The 22,499-nt window shown below is 40.6% G+C and overlaps 1 protein-coding gene across 1 annotated transcript in view; it reads left to right on the forward strand.

Annotated features, from left to right (window-relative positions):
• The window catches only part of samd12 (sterile alpha motif domain containing 12), an 88,265-nt gene extending 68,216 nt beyond the window's left edge, over positions 1 to 20,049 (forward strand). Inside the window, exons 4-5 of the mRNA XM_071204732.1 lie at positions 2,544 to 2,684; positions 20,023 to 20,049. Of these exons, the coding sequence (XP_071060833.1) occupies positions 2,544 to 2,684; positions 20,023 to 20,027 (146 nt within the window). The 3' untranslated portion in view covers positions 20,028 to 20,049. The remainder of the gene's footprint in view (positions 1 to 2,543; positions 2,685 to 20,022) is intronic.
• The last annotated feature ends 2,450 nt before the right edge of the window (positions 20,050 to 22,499 follow it).

Consider the following 22,499-nt stretch of genomic DNA (forward strand, 5'->3'; position numbering starts at 1 on the left):
AAATGAGGCCATCATGCTGTCATAGTGCTGGAAACTCGTAGAATTACCCATGCAGTAAGCTGACATAATATTGTTGTACGACCACACGGCCTTGTCATGGTCTTTTTGTCATTCAAGATGCCTTTTACAGCTGATTCAATATTTTTCTATAATTTCGTTCAACTTTTCTTCGAGTTTCTCTCCCTCTCTTTCCTCATTTATTTCCTCTTGACCAATTTCCTCCTCCGTCCTCTCCTCGTGGCCATGCTACACTGCTCAGTGTATTAATTGTGGTTTGAAGGATCCCCGGCTGAGGCTTGGTGGGATTGTCCAAGCCAATGGCTCAGAACTGCTGGGCGAGGCAGTGAAAGCTTGGACTCCTTACAGAAGCTGTTCCACACCGCTGATACGGCGCCTTGGCATCCACCGCCCAGAACTGGCAGTTTGTTCGCTGTCACCGACCAGCTCCTTTTATTAGTCATCCACCTGCCCACATTAATACACTTCTTGTTAAAAGCTGTTAGGGGATAAGGTCTACGGTAATCTACAGGAAAACCTTTTTTATTGAATACAACATGAATGTCCAATTCTAACTGACAGGTTTCATTCATTCTGATTTTCTGTTTTGGTGTCCTGGAAGCCCTTTAAAAAAAAAGAATTAATACAAAAAAAAGTTGATTTCTAAACTGGTGACACGTTTCAAAAGTCCACAGCTGCAAATGATACATATTCCAGCTAAAAGTTGATAAACGAAAAGTTCAACAATTTGGTGTACACCCTTAGTTGCCTTCTTGCCAAATATAAGATGAAGTAGATTGATTCTGCTCAAACGTCTCTACAGAAAGTATGCCATGATACATTGCTAAGAAAATATGCTGTTTGAACCCTTTGAGAGCTGTGTTGTATCTCCTATACTCTCGTTATTTAAGATAGACATTACTGACGCAGAGCAAAAGTGAACCTCTGTTGCCATGCCGATCTATCTTCGGTTACAGAATGAGGTACCAAGTGATGGTTGGTCAATATTTATAGACTCATAACAGCATGTTTACCACGGTATTCTTCAGTCAATTTGTACGTCTTCCTTTTCCCCCCAACTTTTCCGCCCTCCGCCCCACATTCGATTCATCAGTCCTTTATTTCTTTCCAACTTACTAATCTCATTCTTTCTATCTTGCCATTTAAATATGGTCTTTTCTCTACGAAGCTTTTATGACTCTACTTTGCTCCCCAGTTTGAATGTAATGGGTACATCGAACGGCATTTTGCGTTGAAGCATCTCAACTGTACTTCACATTTTAGCACCCATTACACCGTACACCTAGCAAGGAGTTGCTTTTGTTAAGTCGGGAACATTGGCCCAACACAGTCAAGATTATACCACCAACACTCACAGGGTACTTAGCTTTCCAAACTGCTCCCTTTTGTGCTGTGATAGCAACATGGTAGTGTGTGGCTCTGCGTGACCAAACGATAGACAATAGATTGTCCAATCAAGTCAAGAGTTGTACATTTATTAAGTTTGCCTTTTCTCTGAGTTGTTGTTTTTAGAAAGGAACACAAACAAAAGTTTACCAATTTAAAAACTGTATATATTTTGTTATGTTTCATTCTGTGGCCATGAAAGAGAGAAAACAAAAAAACAAGAGAGAAAATGTTAGAGAACACTGTGATAGAATAGAATATATCTTTATTGTCATCATACAAAGTACAACAACATTTCTTTGGCAACTCTCACTGCAGTAAAAAATAGATACAATAAATAAGTGGTAAAAGCAGAGGTAGTAGCGATGATAGTGCAACGAGATAAAATTCAATGTCAATGTGCATGTTTACACTTACAGTCTAAATACATATTAGTAAAATAGCCATAAGTATGTCTAAATAGTAGTGCTTGCTGACTCAACGAGCCAATCAGGACGGATCTTTCCCCATTGGCTTGAAACCAATCAGAGCCAGTTTCTTGCCAAGGGTGTCATCAGGACAAAAGAGTAAAGGGAGCTCCCGGAGTCCAACCGAACGCCTAGTAATTAGCCTGAATATCTTCCTATCTGCTTACCATCCCACATGCTACAAAGCCACTCGTAACAAGCGTTAATAATTACGCCATACTTGACCAAAATCCCCCTCATCGACACTGATTGGATGATTAAAGTATGGATTTTATACAAGGCTTTGCAATTAAGGAAGGAGCTGTAAGGGATTATTGCTCAAGGGACATACATTACAGATATTTATGGAAACCCGTGTTGCGGTTTGGGAGACTGTCCTTCACATTGAGTTATGCTGTGTGTAGCACTAATTGACATACACATAATGGGCAAAGGTTTTTTATAAACACTTAGCTTTTATGTCAAAAACATGTTGCAGCCTTGAAAAGCTAAGCTATCAACGTACACTGCATAGTTAGTGCTGCTGTAATTTCTCGAGTTTGTTTGTGTGCTCTCTGTTCCTACTCTGCTATAAATGCTTTATCCTTACCCTTTTAGAGTGACTCTAGCTGTGCATATTTAATCCCACTCCTTCTGTCTCTTAACCTTCAGACTTCTTTTCTTCCTGCTCAGGGCGAGCTCTGATGAGATTGACAGACAGAAAGCTGGAAAGAATGGGCATCATGCAGGAAGCCCAGAGGCAGCACATACTGCAGCAGGTCCTGCAGCTCCGCGTCCGCGAGGAAGTCCGGACCCTTCAACTCCTCACACAAGGTACAGCACCCGTTCTCCCCCTGTGAATCTCAGTCCATCATTAAATACATAAAAAACTATGTATACATTTCTCCATCATAATATTTGTCTAATTTTGCATAATAATTTGATTGCACCAGCGTCAAAACAACACAGGGTTTTAAGATCACGTACTGTATCTGGTTCTCTCGCGGGTAAATATTATTCACAAGGACACAGACATCTCACATTCTGATACATATTCAAACCATTTACTGTGAAGCATTTATGTGCATGCCATCTGTAGTCATGGCAATCACTGCATGTTTTAAAGCTCACAGGAAGTGGTGAATCAGAAATGATTATGCAACTCCAAGAGTCATGGACAGATTTGTCTTCTTTGGGTATCTTTTGATGTAAAGTGATCACAGAACGGTCATTAAATATGCAAACGTCTCAATGGTATCCGCAGCTATCCCGCTAGTTTGCTGTGATTTAAAACGCTGGAATCTTGCAGTGAAATCAATTCATTTCAATGGAATCTCAAAACATTTGTCTGCACGAATGGTTTATGTAGAGTTCAACTTTGATGAACATTTACATGTTGGTCTCTGATTGCCAAAGGGGAACAAACTAAAAGCTATTTTGGCTTATTTAATTCTGGATAAAAAACGTCTCCACAAAAGAACAGTGGTTTACAGATGGCTATGAGAGAGGAGTCCCGTTAGCAAAGGAGCTAATCTTACTGTTGGCAAGTTTGTTAGCTCAGATGGCTTTATTCTCCAGCTGTTTTATTCAATTAAATGTTTTACAATTGTAAACATTACCAGGGGAAATTAAACAGAACAGTTCAAATAAGCTACAGGAGCTTTTGGGCTGCGAGGCAAGTCAACCCACTTAGCTTGCCGGCTACAGGAGTTCATCAACTATCCTTTAGTGTAGTCAAATGTGACTGCTGCTTTAAAAGTAGACTGTGGAGGTTTTTTTAATTTGTTTAAACCCAACGAAGTTGTGATTACATTTGCATCATATGTTCCTATATATGGCACATCTGAGGTTTCTCCCTTTGGCCTTATATCTTTACTGTCAACACTTCTCACTTTGCTCAATGCATCCTCTGTAGCTCGTTTCCTAACGACAGCGCCCGCATCCTCTCCTCGCTCTCTCCGTCTCACCCCGTGATTCTCAGCTCGCGTATTCTCTTCCTCAGCACTTCCAGCAGCCGCCCTCCTCCATCACCTCTTCCAGCAGCAGCCCGTCTGCCCACAGACTCTCAAGCAGGGCTCTGCCGCAGGGGCTGAGAAACAAATTGTAGGGAACTTTGTCACTCTGCGAAATTCTTGGAAAACATTTGGAGTGTAATAAAGCAGCTCCTATCCCCCGCTGCTGTTTTGGTCCCCTATAGCGAGTGGAAAATAGAAAGAGAAAGAGAGTGCAATTGAGAGTTTAGCTGAGTGATGACACTTTGCTGAGGGCTACTCTCAGCCTTCTCGTGGTTTCTTTGCCGCTCTTTTTATCCTCTCCTCACCTCTGTATTGATGATATGGGAAGCGACGACTCACCTCTCCTCAGCAGCTTTAGGCGGCTGGCCTCAGAAGGAAGCAGCCTGTTAGTGGAGGCTACTTGTGCCTCGGGGAAAGAAAAGTGGTTGATGAAGGGAATATGGAAATGTAAACAAAATGATGTGGATGAAGAGGTACAGTGGGGCAAAAAAAGTATTTAGTCAGCCACCAATTGTGCAAGTTCTCCCACTTAAAAAGATGAGAGAGGCCTGTAATTTTCATCCTAGGTATACCTCAACTATGAGAGACAAAATGAGAAGAAAAAAAAATCCAGAAAATCACATTGTCTAATTTTTAAAGAATTTATTTGCAAATTATGGTGGAAAATAAGTATTTGGTCAATAAACAAAAGTTAATCTCAATACTTTGTTATATACCCTTTGTTGGCAATGACAGAGGTCAAACGTTTTCTGTAAGTCTTTACAAGGTTTTCACACACTGTTGCTGATATTTTGGCCCATTCCTCCATGCAGATCTCCTCTAGAGCAGTGATGTTTTGGGGCTGTCGCTGGGCAACATGGACTTTCAACTCTCTCCAAAGATTTTCTATGGGGTTGAGATCTGGAGACTGGCTAGGCCACTCCAGGACCTTGAAATGCTTCTTACGAAGCCACTCCTTCATTGCCCGGGCGGTGTGTTTGGGATCATTGTCATGCTGAAAGACCCAGCCACGTTTCATCTTCAATGCCCTTGCTGATGGAAGGAGGTTGTCACTCAAAATCTCACGATGCATGGCCCCATTCATTCTTTCCATTACACGGATCAGTCGTCCTGGTCCCTTTGCAGAAAGACAGCCCCAAAGCATGATGTTTCCACCCCCATGTTTCACAGCAGGTATGGTGTTCTTTGGATGCAACTCAGCATTCTTTCTCCTCCAAACACGTCTAGTTGAGTTTTTACCAAAAAGTTCTATTTTGGTTTCATCTGACCATATGACATTCTCCCAATCCTCTTCTGGATCATCTAAATGCTCTCTAGCAAACTTCAGATGGGCCTGGACATGTACTGGCTTAAGCAGGGGGACACGTCTGGCACTGCAGGATTTGAGTCCCTGGTGGCGTAGTGTGTTACTGATGGTAGCCATTGTTACTTTGGTCCCAGCTCTCTGCAGGTCATTGACTTGTGATCATTTTGACCCCACGGGGTGAGATCTTGCGTGGAGCCCCAGATCGAGGGAGATTATCAGTGGTCTTGTATGTCTTCCATTTTCTAATAATTGCTCCCACAGTTCATTTCTTCACACCAAGCTGCTTACCTATTGCAGATTCAGTCTTCCCAGCCTGGTGCAGGTCTACAATTTTGTTTCTGGTGTCCTTTGACAGCTCTTTGGTCTTGGCCATAGTGGAGTTTGGAGTGTGACTGTTTGAGATTGTGGACAGGTGTCTTTTATACTGATAATGAGTTCAAACAGGTGCCATTAATACAGTTAACGAGTGGAGGACAGAGGAGGCTCTTAAAGAAGAAGTTACAGGTCTGTGAGAGCCAGAAATCTTGTTTGTTTGTAGGTGACCAAATACTTATTTTACCGAGGAATTTACCAATTAATTCATTAAAAATCTACAATGTGATTTCCTGGATTCTTTCCCCCCATTTTGTCTCTCATAGTTGAAGTGTACTGTACCTAGGATGGAAATTACAGGCCTCTCTCATATTGTGGCTGACTAAATACTTTTTTGCCCCACTGTATATGTTTTGAGTTCAGGCAATTGGATGTACATGCTGTTTTGCATGTGATTAATTATGTATAAACGCCTAAGAATCCTCACAGGAAGTAATAATTCATTATAAGGGAGGAAATGGTCTTGGAATTGAACACATTCACTCGGATATAAACAACTTTTATTTGATATTGGGTTGTTTTTTTAGTTGTTTTTTTATCATCACCATTGTGTAACTGAACGTAACACATGTGGAGCAGTGAGAAAAGGAAGAGCAATTAAACCAGAGGTATTTAAAGTATCCTGAGCTGTTGCTTCCAGAGTTGCTTTTGGCAGGTAGCGAGAAATTGGAAGGAGAAGAAATGGTGGAGTATTTCCAGGCCCAAGGCGCACTTTCTCAACTCGTCCTAGAGGGAAATACAGCTATAACCAGCAGGAAGCCGAGCCAGAAAGAAGAGAAGTGGAAGGTAGGAGGAGCGACGATGATATGACGAAGAAGAGGAGGTAAAGGGAGAAGAGTTGGGAAAGAGAGAGACAGTAAGTGACAAAAAGGTATGATGAGGAGATAGAGGCGGTGAGAAGATGGAGAGAATGGAAAGTGAGAAAGAGACGAGGTGAGAAAAGGAAACCCTTATATTACTCTACCCTCCTTCTGAGGCCTGATGGAACACAAATGCATTTCTGTATTTACGAAATATTTCTGTATTAAATAGTCTATAAATATACTGCAAGCACTCATATAAAAGCCAGAATTCAATAACAGTTTTCATTGATTATTCCACCTTGAGTTACCTTTGTTCACTTGCCACAGTCTAACACTTCCTGTAGATGTTTCACATTAAAAGGCTCCCATGCCTTTTTGCCATGTCGTTAGGAAATCTTTTTTTCTTGGCAGGAAGTGTTCCGTTAAGTATCTAAATAAGGACCAAAAAAATGGCTTAAGTTTAACCGACGAGAATTAAAGAAGCAGTGGTGATGGTATAGGGGGTGTTGATGGAAGTAGTGGAATTATACTAAGTTTATCAAGAGAGCAGGTACACATTATCTGGCAAAGTAAAGTCCCCAGGCATTGACAGGAAATGTGTATATGAGAGCGATCAGAGGGGCACCATCTATATAGGAAGACAAACATGATGGAGCATGAGAGACAGAAAGAGCGAGGGAAGCGTCTACTAGATATATAAAGAGAGAGGTGCAGAACAGAGCGCTGGAGCGAGAAAGGTGCACAATGGAGAGAAATGTGAGAGCAGGAGAGGGAGCGAGGTGTTGTAATTACTGCAGTGTACCCAGACAGAATTAGCTAGACGGACAGTGATTAACCTTTAAGGCTTGCTGGGCCATGGGAGGAAATAATTAGATTTCCCCTGTCTCTTTCTCTCTCTCTATCTCCCTGTGCCACGGGGACAGCTGAGAGTGGATGCTCATCGCTTATTGCTTACAGTCAACAGAGGTGGACAGAGGGGCTCCAAATAGAAAGTGATACCCAAACAACAACGGCCTCTGAGTGTCCACCTGATAGGGGCCCTTTGGAGTCAGGGTGCTTAGATCCACCGTTCCCTTAAACCTCTTCTTAATGATGACATGAGTACTCTAGCTGTAGGGAGAGTGACAAAAAAAGAGCGTGATAAAGAAGTTGAAATATTGCTTCCCTTCTCATCTTTGCCCAATCACTGCAAACATGCTCGTCAGTTTCAAAAAGGCTGGGTGGAGATGGTTTCAGACGTTGTTCGACAATCTAAAAAGCAATCTAAAGCACGCTGACCCACTTAGTTCGACAATATACGTGATTATATCAATCAAATACAGCTTTGGACATTAATTGCACGTGACATCAGTATCTTGTTAACATTGTTTGCGCCTAGTATCTTGACATAATAATGGCAAATAGTGAACAAGCTTCATAAATGAACAAAGCAAACACATCGCTTTGCTCGCTTTTTCTCATTAGCATAACAACTTGTATACTGTTGAAAGGAAAAATGCTCCACATATTCTTAATAACTTTATTATAAAATAACATTCAACATTTTGTAAGGAGTTTTGTGACAAAATAGTCTGATATAAGTCATTGTTTTTAAAGTGGTTTAAAGCCAATTATTTATTAAAAAATATATTGAAAGTATGCCTCAAGATAAGACACACATACACACACAGGCTTTCTATTGACCGCTGGGTTCACACACAGAAACGGCATCAATGTCATCAGCTGAAAACAGTTTTTCTAAATGAAATGACATTATTTAAGAAATGATAATCAAAGAAATGTGTGTTGCTTTTACAAATCTAACTGACTTCTTAAAAATGCTAATTCTCTCAGGGAAGAAGCATGTCTTCCTTCAGCTTAAAATTAACTGGAGTTTTTATCCCAACACATTATTATGAATCTTTACTTAAATATAACCTAGTTTTCGGACTTCAACTTCTAACGCCGGAGACGGACCGCTATGCTACCCACAATTCAGTCCGGCGAAAGGCGAGGCAACATGACGTCACCCCATTCAAAGTGAATGGGCAGATGCGTTGGAAACCGTTTTTGAAGCTGTCGAAGCTGTAGTGTGGACGGGCCGTTAGACTATTTAGTAAGGTAAAAAGCAAAAACGCCTCACAGACGCTCTTCCGTTTACTTGTTTAATAAAGAAAAACAAATGGTCCATAGGTACACAGATTCATCTCCCTCCATCATGTTGATTTGAATCAGAAGCTCTGAACATGAGCCCGCCCCGCTCGACATTCTGAGCCAATCACAGCGCGATAATGACCTGCCTCCGTTTCAACCATACTCCTTCCGTTTCCACTATACTTTCTCTCACACATACATGCATTCTTCTCTTGCATACATATATTGTCTTCATACATACATACATTCTTCTCTTGCATACATATATTGTCTTCAGACATGCATATATTATTTATAATATTAAATGTAAACATTGAATGAATGTGCATGAGAGCAAAATGTATAAATATGAGCGTTAAAATAGTGCATATGAATATGAGAGCAAAATGTACTGTGTGAGTGTTATGGAAATCTAGGGCCCAAACACAGCTGGAGAGTACAAGTCAAATGATCAAAACAAATAAATGGTGAATCAAGCAAAGCTGTCTTTTGGTTATTTATTTGAAGCTTCAAATACACGACATAATAATATATTGTCACCGGTCGGACAGAGTATGGAAAGTCTGCCCGAGAGTGCGCAGGACAATGAAATAGCAGAGATTATATAAGGAAAGAGTGGGAATATTATAACTCCCCTGTTCACACGGGGAGATTGTTATGAGACACCGTCTGGCCTTGCAGATAACATAACGGAACTTTGTGTGACTGTGTATGAGTCTCCCAGTCTACTGAAACAGCTGTGGCCTTGCAGAGACTGGGAAACTCATAAGAGAATATAATAGAATAATAATGGTAAAAGCACAACAAGAGGAAATAAGAAGCATTTGGTTTAAACATATGAAAGATATAATAAGGATAATAATAAGGATGATAATAATAAAAATGTCCACTACATGAGTGACAAATGTATAAATGTGAGTGTATGTATGAATGTCTGCATTGAAATATGATAATATGAGAGCAACATTTATGAATGTGAGTATAAATATATATGTGTGAGAGTGAAAATGTATGAATGTAAAAGGAGAATGTATGTGTGTAAGAGTGAAAATATATGTTTGTAAAGGGAGAATGTATGTGCGTGAGAGGACCAGTATGAATTACAAAAGGGAGGAAATGAAAGGAACAGATCAAATCAGAAAAAATCTTTTAGAAATTGTCTTTTCTTATGTGAAATATGAAAAGGAAGGACATTTAATAAAACATCAACACATAAAGGAAAACTGAGGATTGGAGTGCGATACAGGTGGAAGTCGGTATTTTCACTCGTAAATGTCTGAGTCAGAGACATACATGTTAGTCGCACAGTTAATATTTGTATTTAATATCCATAGAAACAAATGGAGAGGGCAGGGTGTTAAGCAAAAATATCTTACTCTTTTCTGGCAAATTAGTTATGGTTTTATATTAACCCCTCTGACAGCTTCAAATGTAGGCTTTGTAACTATAAGAAAGGGGGAATGAGAATGTTATGATTAATGATGTTGTTTTCCTGATAATGGCATTTCTCCATTCACATAGTTGTGTACAGGCCTGTTGTGACTGCACTGAATCTCCCTGAATTAACTTGTATACAAAGATTGGAAGCCGTTAAGCCGCCGCAATCCTCCACTCCTCATATAAAAAAAAATCTCATTTCACTCTTCTTCTGTATTCAATTTCATGCTTATAACCATTTCAGAGTTTTTTCACTAACAGTCCGATGCCAGTAAATATGCTATTACTGGCTTGTGAAATCATCACTCTGAAAGAAACTTGAATTACACAGCTGACAGAGCTCTATGAAAGAGGTTTAAGAGTACATTGCGCTAATCTGTGAATGTAGACACCGGCTCGCTGTTTATGCTTCATTTACTCTAACAAAGTTTAATTTAAAGGAGAAACCAAGGAAACTATGAAATAAATTAGACATAGATGCTCTACAGTTTTTCTTTTTTTCTTAGTTTGTGTGAAGTTGGTTTGTTTGCTCCAATCCAGGTTTGACTTGTTCTAGTATTTCTGAGTTGTTAAACAGGTACCTTTCATGTAAATGATGGCAGTGCTGCTGCCAATCAATCGGATAAATTGTAAAACCAATCATTAAAGATCCAATGAATAATAAAGAACCCTTCTGTGAGCGTCTAGGTAGTTTTTTCTACATAGTGTAGGCATTACTTGTGATTAAAATCTGCCTCAAGATTACAATAGCGCTGCAGTCATTCTTTAAGCATAATTCTCAGACACAATAGTCTCCATTACTTATTCAAGTCTTACTGTAGGGTGAAAAAGTTCAAAACCACTTTTATTAGGGGACTACGGCCCCGAGGCAGTAAATGAAGGAAGCTTTCCTGTTGTGCTTTAGTAGACCCCGGTTCCTTTGCTCCAGGCACCTGAATGAATTATCTCTCTCCGCTTTATGGCTTTATAAAGGAAATCTCTTCAGTCGGAGAGCTTCTCAGAACAGGATGTCCTTTTCTAAGTTTATAACTAGTTCAGGGATGGGCAACTTTGATGGTGGTGGGGGCCACATCATTGATGTACTGGCTACCGGGGGGCCGCAGATAAAATTTTTTCAATTAATTACGTTGTTTATAAATTAATCTGAGGGCCGCAAAAAGAGGAGGTGGGGGCCGCATGCGGCCTGCGGGCCGCCATTTGCCCATCCCTGAACTAGTTCAACAAGTTTACTGCCTGATGATCCAGAGAAACTTGACAGAGCTAAACATTGTGGCTGTACGTTTCCCAGCTAGTATACTAGATTAACACTTAAAGGTCACCTATAATGTTGTTTATAGGCAATAGCATAGGTCTCAGATATATACAAATATATAAAAAACATGTGTATGAAGTCCATCCATCCATCCATCCATCCATCTTCTCCCGCTTATCCGTGGTCGGGGTCGCGGTGGTAGCAGTTCCAGCAGAGAGCCCCAAATGTTCCTTTCCCTGGCGACATCAACCAGCTCTGACTGGGGGATCCCAAGGCGCTCCCAGACCAGCGAAGAGATATAATCCCTCCACCTGGTCCTAGGTCTACCCCTTGGTCTCTTCCCAGCTGGACGTGCCTGGAACACCTCCCTAGGGAGGCGCCCAGGTGGCATCCTAACTAGGTGCCCGAACCACCTCAACTGGCTCCTTTCGACGCGAAGGAGGAGCGGTTCAACTCCGAGTCCCTCCCGGATGACCGAACTTCTCACCTTATCCCTAAGGGAGACACCAGCCACCCTGTGGAGAAAACCCATCTTGGCCGCTTGTATCCGCAATCTCGTTCTTTCGGTCATGACCCATCCTTCATGACCATAGGTGAGGGTAGGAACGGAAATGGCCCGGTAGACAGAGAGCTTTGCCTTCTGACTCAGCTCCCTTTTCGTCACAACGCTGCGGTAAAGCGACTGCGGTAAAGCGACTGCGGTAAAGCGACTGCAGTACCGCTCCCGCTGCTCCGATTCTCCGGCCCATCTCACGCTCCATTGTTCACTCACTCGAGAATAAGACCCCGAGATACTTGAACTCCTTCACTTGGAGTAAGGACTCATTCCCTACTTGGAGTGGACAGTCAATCGGTTTTCTGCTGAGAACCATGAAGTGTCTATGTCTACTGTCTATGAAGTGTTTTGCTCAAAATACCAAACAGATCACCTCATATCCCTCTATTTCACTTCCTGTTTCAAAAGTGCTGATTTTGGGTATAAAGCTTTAAAAGAAAAAAGAAGAGGGGCAGAGTTTATGCGGGAGATTTTATTGGCAGATACTGCCGTGATGAAATGCCATATCATGGATTATCAAGGATTATTTCTGAAACAGTATGGAGCTCAAAGGCTTTCTCTCTTGCCGGTTATACCACAAGGTGAGTTCCTTTTTATTTCCTGCTTCTTCGCACACATGCTCTCTCCAGTACAGGTTAGCTCTGAGTGTTAGCGATGCTAATGTAAACACCGACCATATTACGTCGAAAACAGTCGGGCATTGTTTCTGATAGCAACGTTTCTGATAGTGCTGTGGGTCCGCATTGCAAATCTGGATTAGCTCCGTTGTACCCCGTTTTTAGAGATTTGGGTACGGAGGAAAAGAGAGAGGGTTTTATTTTCTGACACTGCGTGAGTTCCCTGATACACCGGGGACACGTGTTTTATGTATAAAACGCATCAAAAAGTGCATCTTGCATGATAGGTGCCCTTTAATTTTACAGTCTGCTGATTGGTTGATAACAAGACACCAAATCGATAACTTTGTAATGCCAATAGGCCTGAACAGAGGTCAGGAGCCTAATTATCCGCAGGGATGTCTTGCCTTCCAAAACAAACAGACCCAGGGTACAACAAATAAATAAGGCAGGTTCACCTTAAAGGCCCCGGCCCCACGAGATGTGTGTTTCCCCGGCAGACATACTGTAGGGACAAAGGTAAAACGAGGTAAACATTGGCTCAGCTTGTTTCTCCGAAAAAAATCATCCAAAGACTAAAACCCTCTGGTTGAATGTACTTTAAGAATAACCCAGAACTAACAACTGTATTTGAAAAAAGTTGGTTTAAACTGGATAAAAAGTCATGTATTAACAGCTTATGGCACATTACCACAACGCAAATTGGTCACAATTACAGGCAAATTGATGAATAAACCTGTTTTTCTCGATGTTTGAAAATGGTTGGAAACATTTGGAATAATGTAAGTGAAGAATGCAATACAATATATTATATTGTATACCTGTTTAACTGTTGAAACCTTTATAATACATACTGAATCTTACTTTTGAAGTCTGACTGAACAGTTTTTATGAACAAAAGTGTATCGTACCAGGACATTATGGGCAAATTTAATTTGTACTCTGAAGTCTTTATTGAAACCATGGGGGTTACTACTGTCCTTCCTTTGGGCTCTCAGTCACATGTCCTGTGTGTTGGAAGCTGAGAGCCTATTATCCAAGCTCTCTTCTTAGGATCCTCTCCTCTGTGGAGGCACTTCCTCCTTAAACCACCCTCCCCTCTATCTCCCCTCTTTCTCTCCCTCCCTCTCTTTTTCTTGCTGCAAGCGAAGGTCAAATTAATTCTTTTTCATAATTTCCTGTCAGCGATATTCCTTCCTCAGAGACTCCCATCTATGGCCCAGTGCCTGGAAGATGTGATTAAGGTAAAAAAACAAGTCAATACCCTGTAAAAAGGGAATTATATATTTTTGCCCTTATCCATATATATAAGTTGTTCTGTAATATAAAATGTAATAAAGTCTCTCTCACAGTGTTACACTTCTTTAAAAATGAATGCAAAGCCAATGCTGTGGGGGACTCGCTACATTAGGAGCTAATGTTGGGCTCGTACTCACAAAGGAAATGTCATTTAGGAGCAAACGGCTTCACTGCTCCGACGACTCAGTGTGCCCAGACCTTGCTCATTAATGCTGTGGGTCTCTGAGGGTCTCAAAGCCTAAATGCAGACATCCACAACATCACTACACACCTCAGATGGTAATAATGTTATGAAATACAAAGAGTAATTGCGTCCCCTGTTGTGAAAACAAAGGTTCTTTTCATTAAGGCTTGAATTGAAACTGGCCGTGGTAATGAAGGTAGAGCAGACACCCCATAGTTTACATGGCATTCATTCAATCAGTAAATGGAGTCCAGTTATACTTTCAAATAAGAAGGGAGGGAGAGAGGAAGGAAAAGACAAAGAAAATGAGCATACAACTTATGCAGCATCTTGAATAGAGTCCCCCCCTCTCGTATATCCTCAAGCTATAATTCTCCTTGACATCCAGTGAAGACTCCCTGCTCAGGGCCTCCAATTACAGACTCTCACTCCAAGCGTTTCACACTGGACTGCCAGTCCGCCATTTCTTTTTTTTTCTAAAGCAAAATAAAGCAGAGAGAGAGAGTTGAGCAACGTCAAGGTTAGGCGAAGCACATTTCATCTAGTTGTGCCCAGGGACAAGCAAAAGAGATGCACGAATATACAACAAACCCACTCTTACCTCCAACTCTAGCTCTCAAGGACAGAAGAGCAGGATGCAGCCGTCAGAACAGCATGTGCACATCTCTTAATAAAGCTGAATTCAACAAACGATGTGAGGGAGTGGAAGACGTGAGAAAATAGAAAAGGAATAAAGGGAGATAATGAAGAAAGATAAACAGAGAGACAGAGGAATAGAAGGTGCAGAGGTGGAATAGCTGGAGGCACAGCACCGGCACTCCAGTCGTATTGGATATGTTGCTTGGGAAAGCTCCGTCTCCTGGCCTTTGACCCCTGGCGGAGGGAAACAGATTGCTTTGACAGGTCCACTGACATCACATGAGGTTTTGCTCTTTTGCCAGAGTCTCTGGAGGGTCCTTGGCTGGCCCCATATCTAGGCATTACTGTAGCTTCTGCACTATAATACAGAATAATAAAGGGGAATTTGAAGAAAGCTTAGCAGTCAATGCATTATTTGTATAGACGGGATCTTTTGCCACAAAGGGCAAGTCTCTGCACGGCATCCCATCAGTCATGTTAACTTAATGAAGTTCATGCATTTTGCACAGCTGAACTGTAAGCTATGTTTGTGTGAAATCACAACCTGACCTCTACTGTATATAACAACATTCACCCTGCCGATGCATCAAACCCCAACGCTCTTTTATTCCTTTTTAACCAGAAGCGGCGGGTAGGGTTTCACTGCGCAGAGCCACATTCATTAGTTTATACTGATATGAGGAGCCATTAAAAAGTCATCGTATCGGTCGCTCTGCAGCACGGCTGGTTCCACCCAGTCTGCTGCCTTCTCCAGCCTCTCTGACCACCTCCGGACATCCAGGAGCCAGGGCGGCGTGGACAGTGCAGACTCCTGAGCGCACGCCTTCAGCTTCCCAGCACTCGCTCATGTTCTTACCAACCTGGATCAATAGCCAGAGGACACTTACTGTACTCTGAGACTGGCCATTACCCCATAAACATGCCTGAGCACTGGCTCCAGACCTACTCTACGTACGTGTAATGGAGAACATAAAAATGGCTCTCAAGGAGTTGTTTTGCCCTCTGTTCGTTGCCAAGGCGACCATTATGCAGTTTTTGAGGTAACATGGAAGTAGGTTTATTAGTTAATGCATTAGAGAAAATGCAATTATGTGTTTATATCACATACAACTGCTGTTCCTGGTACTAGGGATGGGCATTTCAAGCAGAAATACTACTGGATATTTACTGGGAATTATTCAACCATTATTCAAAGACATCCTGCACAAACACAAACTCACACACAAACTCACAAACTCACACACAAACTCTCACACACACACACACACACACACACACACACACACACACACACACACACACACACACACACACACACACACACACACTTCTTCCACACTTTTTTTTTTAATAGCACTCCAGTTTCCAGTCATGATTTTTCGTCAATAAATGATGCTCCTTTATTTAATCACAGAATACCAATCATGTCCCATCCCTACCTGGTACCTAACCTGAGATAACACATTAATAGGATAAATCTGCTGTTAAATGTTTCTAGCCTACTGTGCAAAGAACACAAATACTTTCATTACAATTATATTTTTATTTATGAAAATTTGAGATGGCAAACCAGGTTAGTGTTATACATTTCTTTTACTATTCATATGTTCCTATGGAAGGACTTTTAGTTGCATATTTATGGACTTAGTGCACTTAAATGATGCTGCTGAGAAGCAGAACCGAGAGGTAAATGTATTAGTCTGTATTTATGTGTTGCACAAAAATAACAGGCTAATGAAATTGTATCATAAATGCAGCAGTGGCACCAGCAAGATGCATTAGCATCCTGTTTATTGTCTTTTGCCAAATATATTATATATATGTAAAATTGCCTGCAGCCTATACAGAAAACACTTGATTTTGAGGTTTCCTGTTCATAGAACTAGCTGCTTAACATAGTCTAATAGTCCCTGACACATACTGTGTTAGTTTGTCTTTAGTGTAAATGCATACAGTGTTCTTCATTAATATTCTTATCTTTAAGAGACCCTATTATGCTTTTGGAGAGACGTTCCTTTTCTGTATCGTTTGTTTTTTATATAGTATATATTTGTTTTGTGCATGTAGATGGTCTGCAAAGGCTAAAATCCCAAAGTTCCCCACAGAGGGAGTTTCTCTCCCACACTCTTGCCTGAAATCACAACAGAGCCAGCCAGGTAACCAATCTGAGTAGACTGGACCGGGACAGAGGGAGAAAAGATTAAACAATGCCACATTAGAGGTACAAAATACAAACTCTTCTTTAAAGTATTCCTTTATACAGTTCTGGCTGTCACTAAAGCTTGAAAGGGAGCACTTATTTACATCAGAAATATAATATTTACACTGTAAAACATTTCTACAGGTTTATTTATAATGTAGACGCTCTAGTTAAAGTTCAATATTATGGTGCTTAACTAAACTCATTCCCCTGCGAGTTATTGCCGTATGTTTACGTGAATGTCAAGATGACATATGAAGCTAAGCAAGGAGCCAGAGTGACTGAAACCTAAATAATATGTATTCACTGAATCACTAAATCCCCTCAGAAAGCATAGCTCCAAAGAAGCATAAAGATGAAGTTGAAGGAGAGAGTATGAGGTGTGTTGAGTGAAAAGAGAGAGATACCAAGGACATTTTGAGAGAAATGGGGTGCAACGAGAAGCTACATAAAAGGAAATGATGTATATTACACTAGTCCGGGATCATGGTATGTGTATGGAGGATTTATGGTGGTGTACTTAGCAACAGTGCGGCACCACACCTGATCATCCATTATTATTGTAACATCTCTCACTTTGGGGGCAGACATGATTGATGGGGAGCAGTTAATGACTTTGGGTTCAAATTGGTTTGACCACAAATGCGACACAAAGTATTTAAAAAGCTGGCGTTTGAAATTGGACATTGTCTAAAAAGAACACCGTCATTAATCAACTGATTACTGTAAACAAATAGATTAATGACACTTTATTGAATATATTACAATGGGAAAATAAAATGCAAGCAATTAACAAACTTATATCTCAAGTGCAACTTCAGCTTTCCTCTTGTGTCTTCATACAAATTCATGTTAAACTTCACTTGGTGTTTGCTTTAAGAATGTACATAGTGTACAGTACTTTGTTATTTGGGTCGTAGGGACAATAGCTATACACTCTTTCCCTAATTACTGTAGTTTCTATAGGGGACGAAGTATGTGCAAAATCGCCAATTGCTGTTGCACCCATGGTGAACTTCTACTCTAATTAATGTGATTGGACACCCTAATAGCCCTCTCTTCTCACAATCACTAAAAAGGCATACGTGACAGTGATTTACTGTAAAACACAAGAAAAAAATTCAACTCAAAAGTGAGCCTTGTATAAGAAATACTGATTAACCCAGCCCACATCACTCATAATTGGTGCCATTAGTATTTGTATGCGTGATTGCCTGCCAAAATGTCAGCTTATCTATTTCCCCCTTGTCGCATTTTCTATTCTTTTTTTTTTCTCAACCGTCTGTAATTAAAAGTGAATGTCTCAGAGCCAAGTGGGCGGCTTTTCATTGTTTGTTTTCAACTAGTGGTGAAAGTTCTCGAAAGCAGTGCTTGTTAGCAAAAAGCACACCCTCAGCACATGTACTCGTTCCTGCACATTGCAGAGCACTGGGTCACAATGGAAGTGATTAAATAACACAGAGAAATAACACCATGTTCTGAATGATTCGTGCTGCGTATTGTGTTGACCATGGTGGGAAATTAGCCTCTGGAGCACGGAGTGGTCTGCAACTAAATATACACAACAAATTATAATAAACAAATGCGGAAAAAAAACTATTACTCCCAACCCCAGCTGTTATCGTTTAAGAGACACTATTAGGGTAGCTCCAGAGAATAAAATTGTTGTGGTCGTTGTTCTGTTCAATACTTAAGTTCTGTAATATATGTAATATAATTGTAATGTCTAAACAGCTCTTCAATAGATTGCCATTCACTTTTGAGCAAACATTTGGTCCACAGAAAGAGACATTGTAATTGTTTTTGTGAGCCTACTTTTCATGTACTGCCTCATCAGGTCCCACTTTCTATTCTTCCAATACGTTGATTTATGACCAAAAAAGAATCCTATCAGACTCGGCTATATGTTTTGTTAGTGCTAATTATCAACTGTAAATATGCTAACATGCTTCATTAAGTTAAAAATAATTAATGGCTAACCGTTAGCATGCTAACTTAGCTAGCTTAAAGCACTGCTGTGTCTAATCACACATCAGCTAGTCTGGTTGTAGTCTTTGATATACACTGACTACATCTACATGCACAACGTATTCTAGTGTTTGACCTTACTCAGAAAAAGAAAAAAGTAGTCATTGTTTTATCTTTCAAAGGGGATCTGACTGGCGTTTGGCATCTATAAATAAATACTTGGGAGCACATCTGTTTTTGACTCAACAAGTTAGGATTGTTGGTTATGTATGAGGGTTAGGTGCCCTCTAGTAGCAGCATCAGCAGCAAGTAAAGCATTAATCTGCCCCCTTTATAACTTGTAGTTTTAGAGAACTTCACTCTCAAAATGTATTTAAGATGGCATTGGTTTAAACTTCAGGTTTTAACAGAATGAATTGTAACTGAGCTGAGCTTTTTATCCACCACAGTACCACAGGACCTCAGGCTACAGAGGCTTTTTAACTTTTATTTTAATTACTTAATAAATATTTAGAGGCAAGGGTTGCCAGGGGGATGAAATATAAATGAGGCTTTTTTTGTAAATAGCTAATGATATAATTCCTTGCACATTTTTTCTCTGTGTTTATGGTTGTTGTGAGTGTCTACACCTTTATTTATACACTTTACGTGTACAGTATAGATTTTAAGTACATGCTGTACACACACTGGCACACAATCGGTGTTCTCCCGCTCAGCTCTCTTAAAAACAGTTACCTTTTCACTTAACTTTCCCGTGCCTCTTATCCATGTGTGCTATGTACAAGCTACAGCTGAGGAGTTTTTGGTTGACCTTGCCCTCCATTAAAGATTTAGCTTGTTCACAGAGGGGAGTTATTAGAGGCAGGGGCCCTGCTCCTCAGGAAGAAGTTTCACATCAAGACCAGTTTGTTGCGTTGTCAGTAGATGAAAGCCAGTTTGTTGAAAGGTCTTTTTGCTATTCCACATGATTGATCTTCCTCCGCCCCCTTAACCCAGCCCTCTTTCATACACCAGCTTTGAATGCTCAGCTCCTTGGCTCTCCTCTCTCTGGATTTTCTTTTCACAGCTAGTTTGTGCGTGTGTTATCTATTTACATGTCAATGTCTCATGTATTTAATTGTCTCTCCACGATTGTCCTTCTAATCCTCCCACATTGCTGTTGCATTATGACAAGAGCCGTGCTTCTCTCCGGCAGCAGCACGAGGATCTGTGCTTTCTTTAAAATGTCCTTTTGGCTTTATTCCATTTATTTCCTTCTTCTGTTCTCATTGTCTCCTTCTGGAAGTGTTCCATGTTTTGAGTCAGATACTGGTCAGCGATCTTTTGCCCCTGCCAGTCGCTGCGCTTGAGGGACATTCCTGATATAATTACAGCTTTTGATTATCCTCCAGACTGACCCCAGGATGCCCTGGCCCGATGCAGCAGCCGGCTGCCAGCCGCTACAAGTGCTGCAGCTAATGAGGGTCGTCCAGTGTTTCCCACTGCTGGCTGACTCCCTGATTTATTGTTTCACTCAGTTCATACCTGCGGCAGCATTCCTGTATATTAGGAAACATTAAATAATGAAGTTTACTCTACGACTAATGTACCTATCCTGTGGACGTTTGCAGACAAGTGTGCTAAATAGCAGCAGGTACCTAGCAGTGATGTAGTGTTAGGTGTGTAATAATCCCTCATATGGAAATTGGTTTTAACATAGCTTCACACGCAGCGTCACGCTGCATAACTCTGATGTGACATTAAAGCCTGACATAATATATAGTACATGCTGAATATGAAAATGCACACATATTACAGTAAATCAGAGTTAAGCTTGATGAGATGCACGGATGGAAACATACACTCTAGAGCAGTGGTTCCCAAACTTTTTGTGCCCAAGGCACACCAAAGGACAAGTAAAAATCTAAAGGCACACCTATTGTGCAAAATAGCCCTTATAACACGTGTTATCACTCATATCATGTAAAATATCTGTATTATGTGCATAATTATTTACTAATGCCAAATAAAATGTGACAAAGACAACTATATTACTCATGAAATATTTATTAATGAAGTATTTCAGAAATTAATTTGAAACGTTATCAAATTAGGCTTCATCAAAGCAGCAACACACTCATTTAAACCAGACAGGTCACACAATAAAAAATGAGGCAAAGGAAACTCAGCAGAAATTCAGCACAGAGAACTGTCAATGCAAGGAAGCTGCATTGTCCATGGTCCTGAACTACAAATTATAAATGTAACATTTCAGCAATCAGCATTGAAACATGTGCTATTGTAAATATTTTGCCGATTTACAAATTAGTGAGATACATGTGCCTGTCGGGGCGCGCAGATTTTTTTAATCCTTGGTGGCACTGAGGAGAGGGCCACTCGCAAGTCCTGTTCAACAGAGAGCCGTGACCTCCTGTTGTTCTTCATGTAAATCAGAGTAGAGAACGCCAACTCCAGAGATGGGGTCGTTACTAATTTTTTTTAATATATTACATATTACTTTTAAAAAAAAGTAATATATTACACTACTTTGATACTATCTACATAAAGTAACTCGTTACTTTAATCGTCGAGCACGTACGAACTGCGCATGCGTGAGTGGAAATGACTCTCCTTACCAGCAGGCGGCGGTAGTGTGTATGTGTCATTCAAAACAGGCAACAACCGGAAGACAGAGAAGAAGAACAGACCACTACGTGATATAAACAAACAACAAATAGCGTGTGCGTTAGCTTCACCTTAGCATGTGTTCTTTGCAGGTGCTTGTTGAGGTTTGACGTGGTGTTTACAGCAGTGGATAACAGCTTCTGGCCTGGACACAGTTTGCACCTCACCGTCACATTCCTGTCTATTCTTCAGACGAACTCAAAATAATGGGCATACCTCCACCCCTCGAAAGTTATCGCTGACTCAGCCATGTTTATGCAGCACTGCACGTGGAGATGTGGATGCGCAAATCGCGCAGATTACGTACATATAAAGCTACAAAGTACTGATATAGTAAATTAAATAATTATTTTTGTGTAGTTGTATATTGCAATAATAACGTATAGTTGTCACAAAATCCCACGGCACACCCGGACTTGACTCACGGCACACCGTTTGGGAACCACTGCAGGACTGTAGTCGGCTGGGAGAGAAATAATAATGCTACATTGACTGCCTTCTTACTGTAGCTCAAGGACCATCACTGAGTGGGTTTTGTAGATGAAATATCTTCAGCATAATTCTTCTTCTTTAATGAACGTATAACTACATTTACTTAAATACGAGATCTGACTATTTGTTATATTCTACCATTGCTAACTAAAGATCTTGAATTTGAAAATATGGGTGCAAAAACTCAAATTTGCTTGTTTTACACTTCCCCTAGATAAATGATTTTGACGCTCTGTCCAAAAAGCAACGTTTTGACCAACCAAAAACATCTTTCATCTCTCAGTCAGCAGAGACAACGGCCACTAGATGCACTAATCCATCCGCTGTCAATCAAAACATTTCTCATTGGAATGATTGACTTTAGATGTCAAACCAGTGGACCATAAAGTTGTCAGTGCAGTGGATGCAGGGAGAAATATATGCTCCTACCAATGTAGAGTAGTATTGATATACAGTATAATCCTGTCTTGAGTTATTGGCTCTCACTGCATAAGCTAAAGCTGCAGCTTTGACTAAATTGTGTGTGTGTGGGGGGGGGGGGAAGTTCTCCTAAATATGTATACATGTAAGTGTTTAGGCCCTGCATTCTCTATATGTTTTGGTCTGCAGTATTTATTTTCAGAAAAGGTTTATTTTACCCCTTTTCAATGTGCAACACCGCCTCACAGTTTAACACAGATGTATTGTCATTGTTCTTCACTACCCATAGAAA

This window comes from Pseudochaenichthys georgianus, chromosome 11 (assembly GCF_902827115.2).
Source record: "Pseudochaenichthys georgianus chromosome 11, fPseGeo1.2, whole genome shotgun sequence".
Taxonomy (NCBI): Eukaryota; Metazoa; Chordata; class Actinopteri; order Perciformes; family Channichthyidae; genus Pseudochaenichthys; species Pseudochaenichthys georgianus.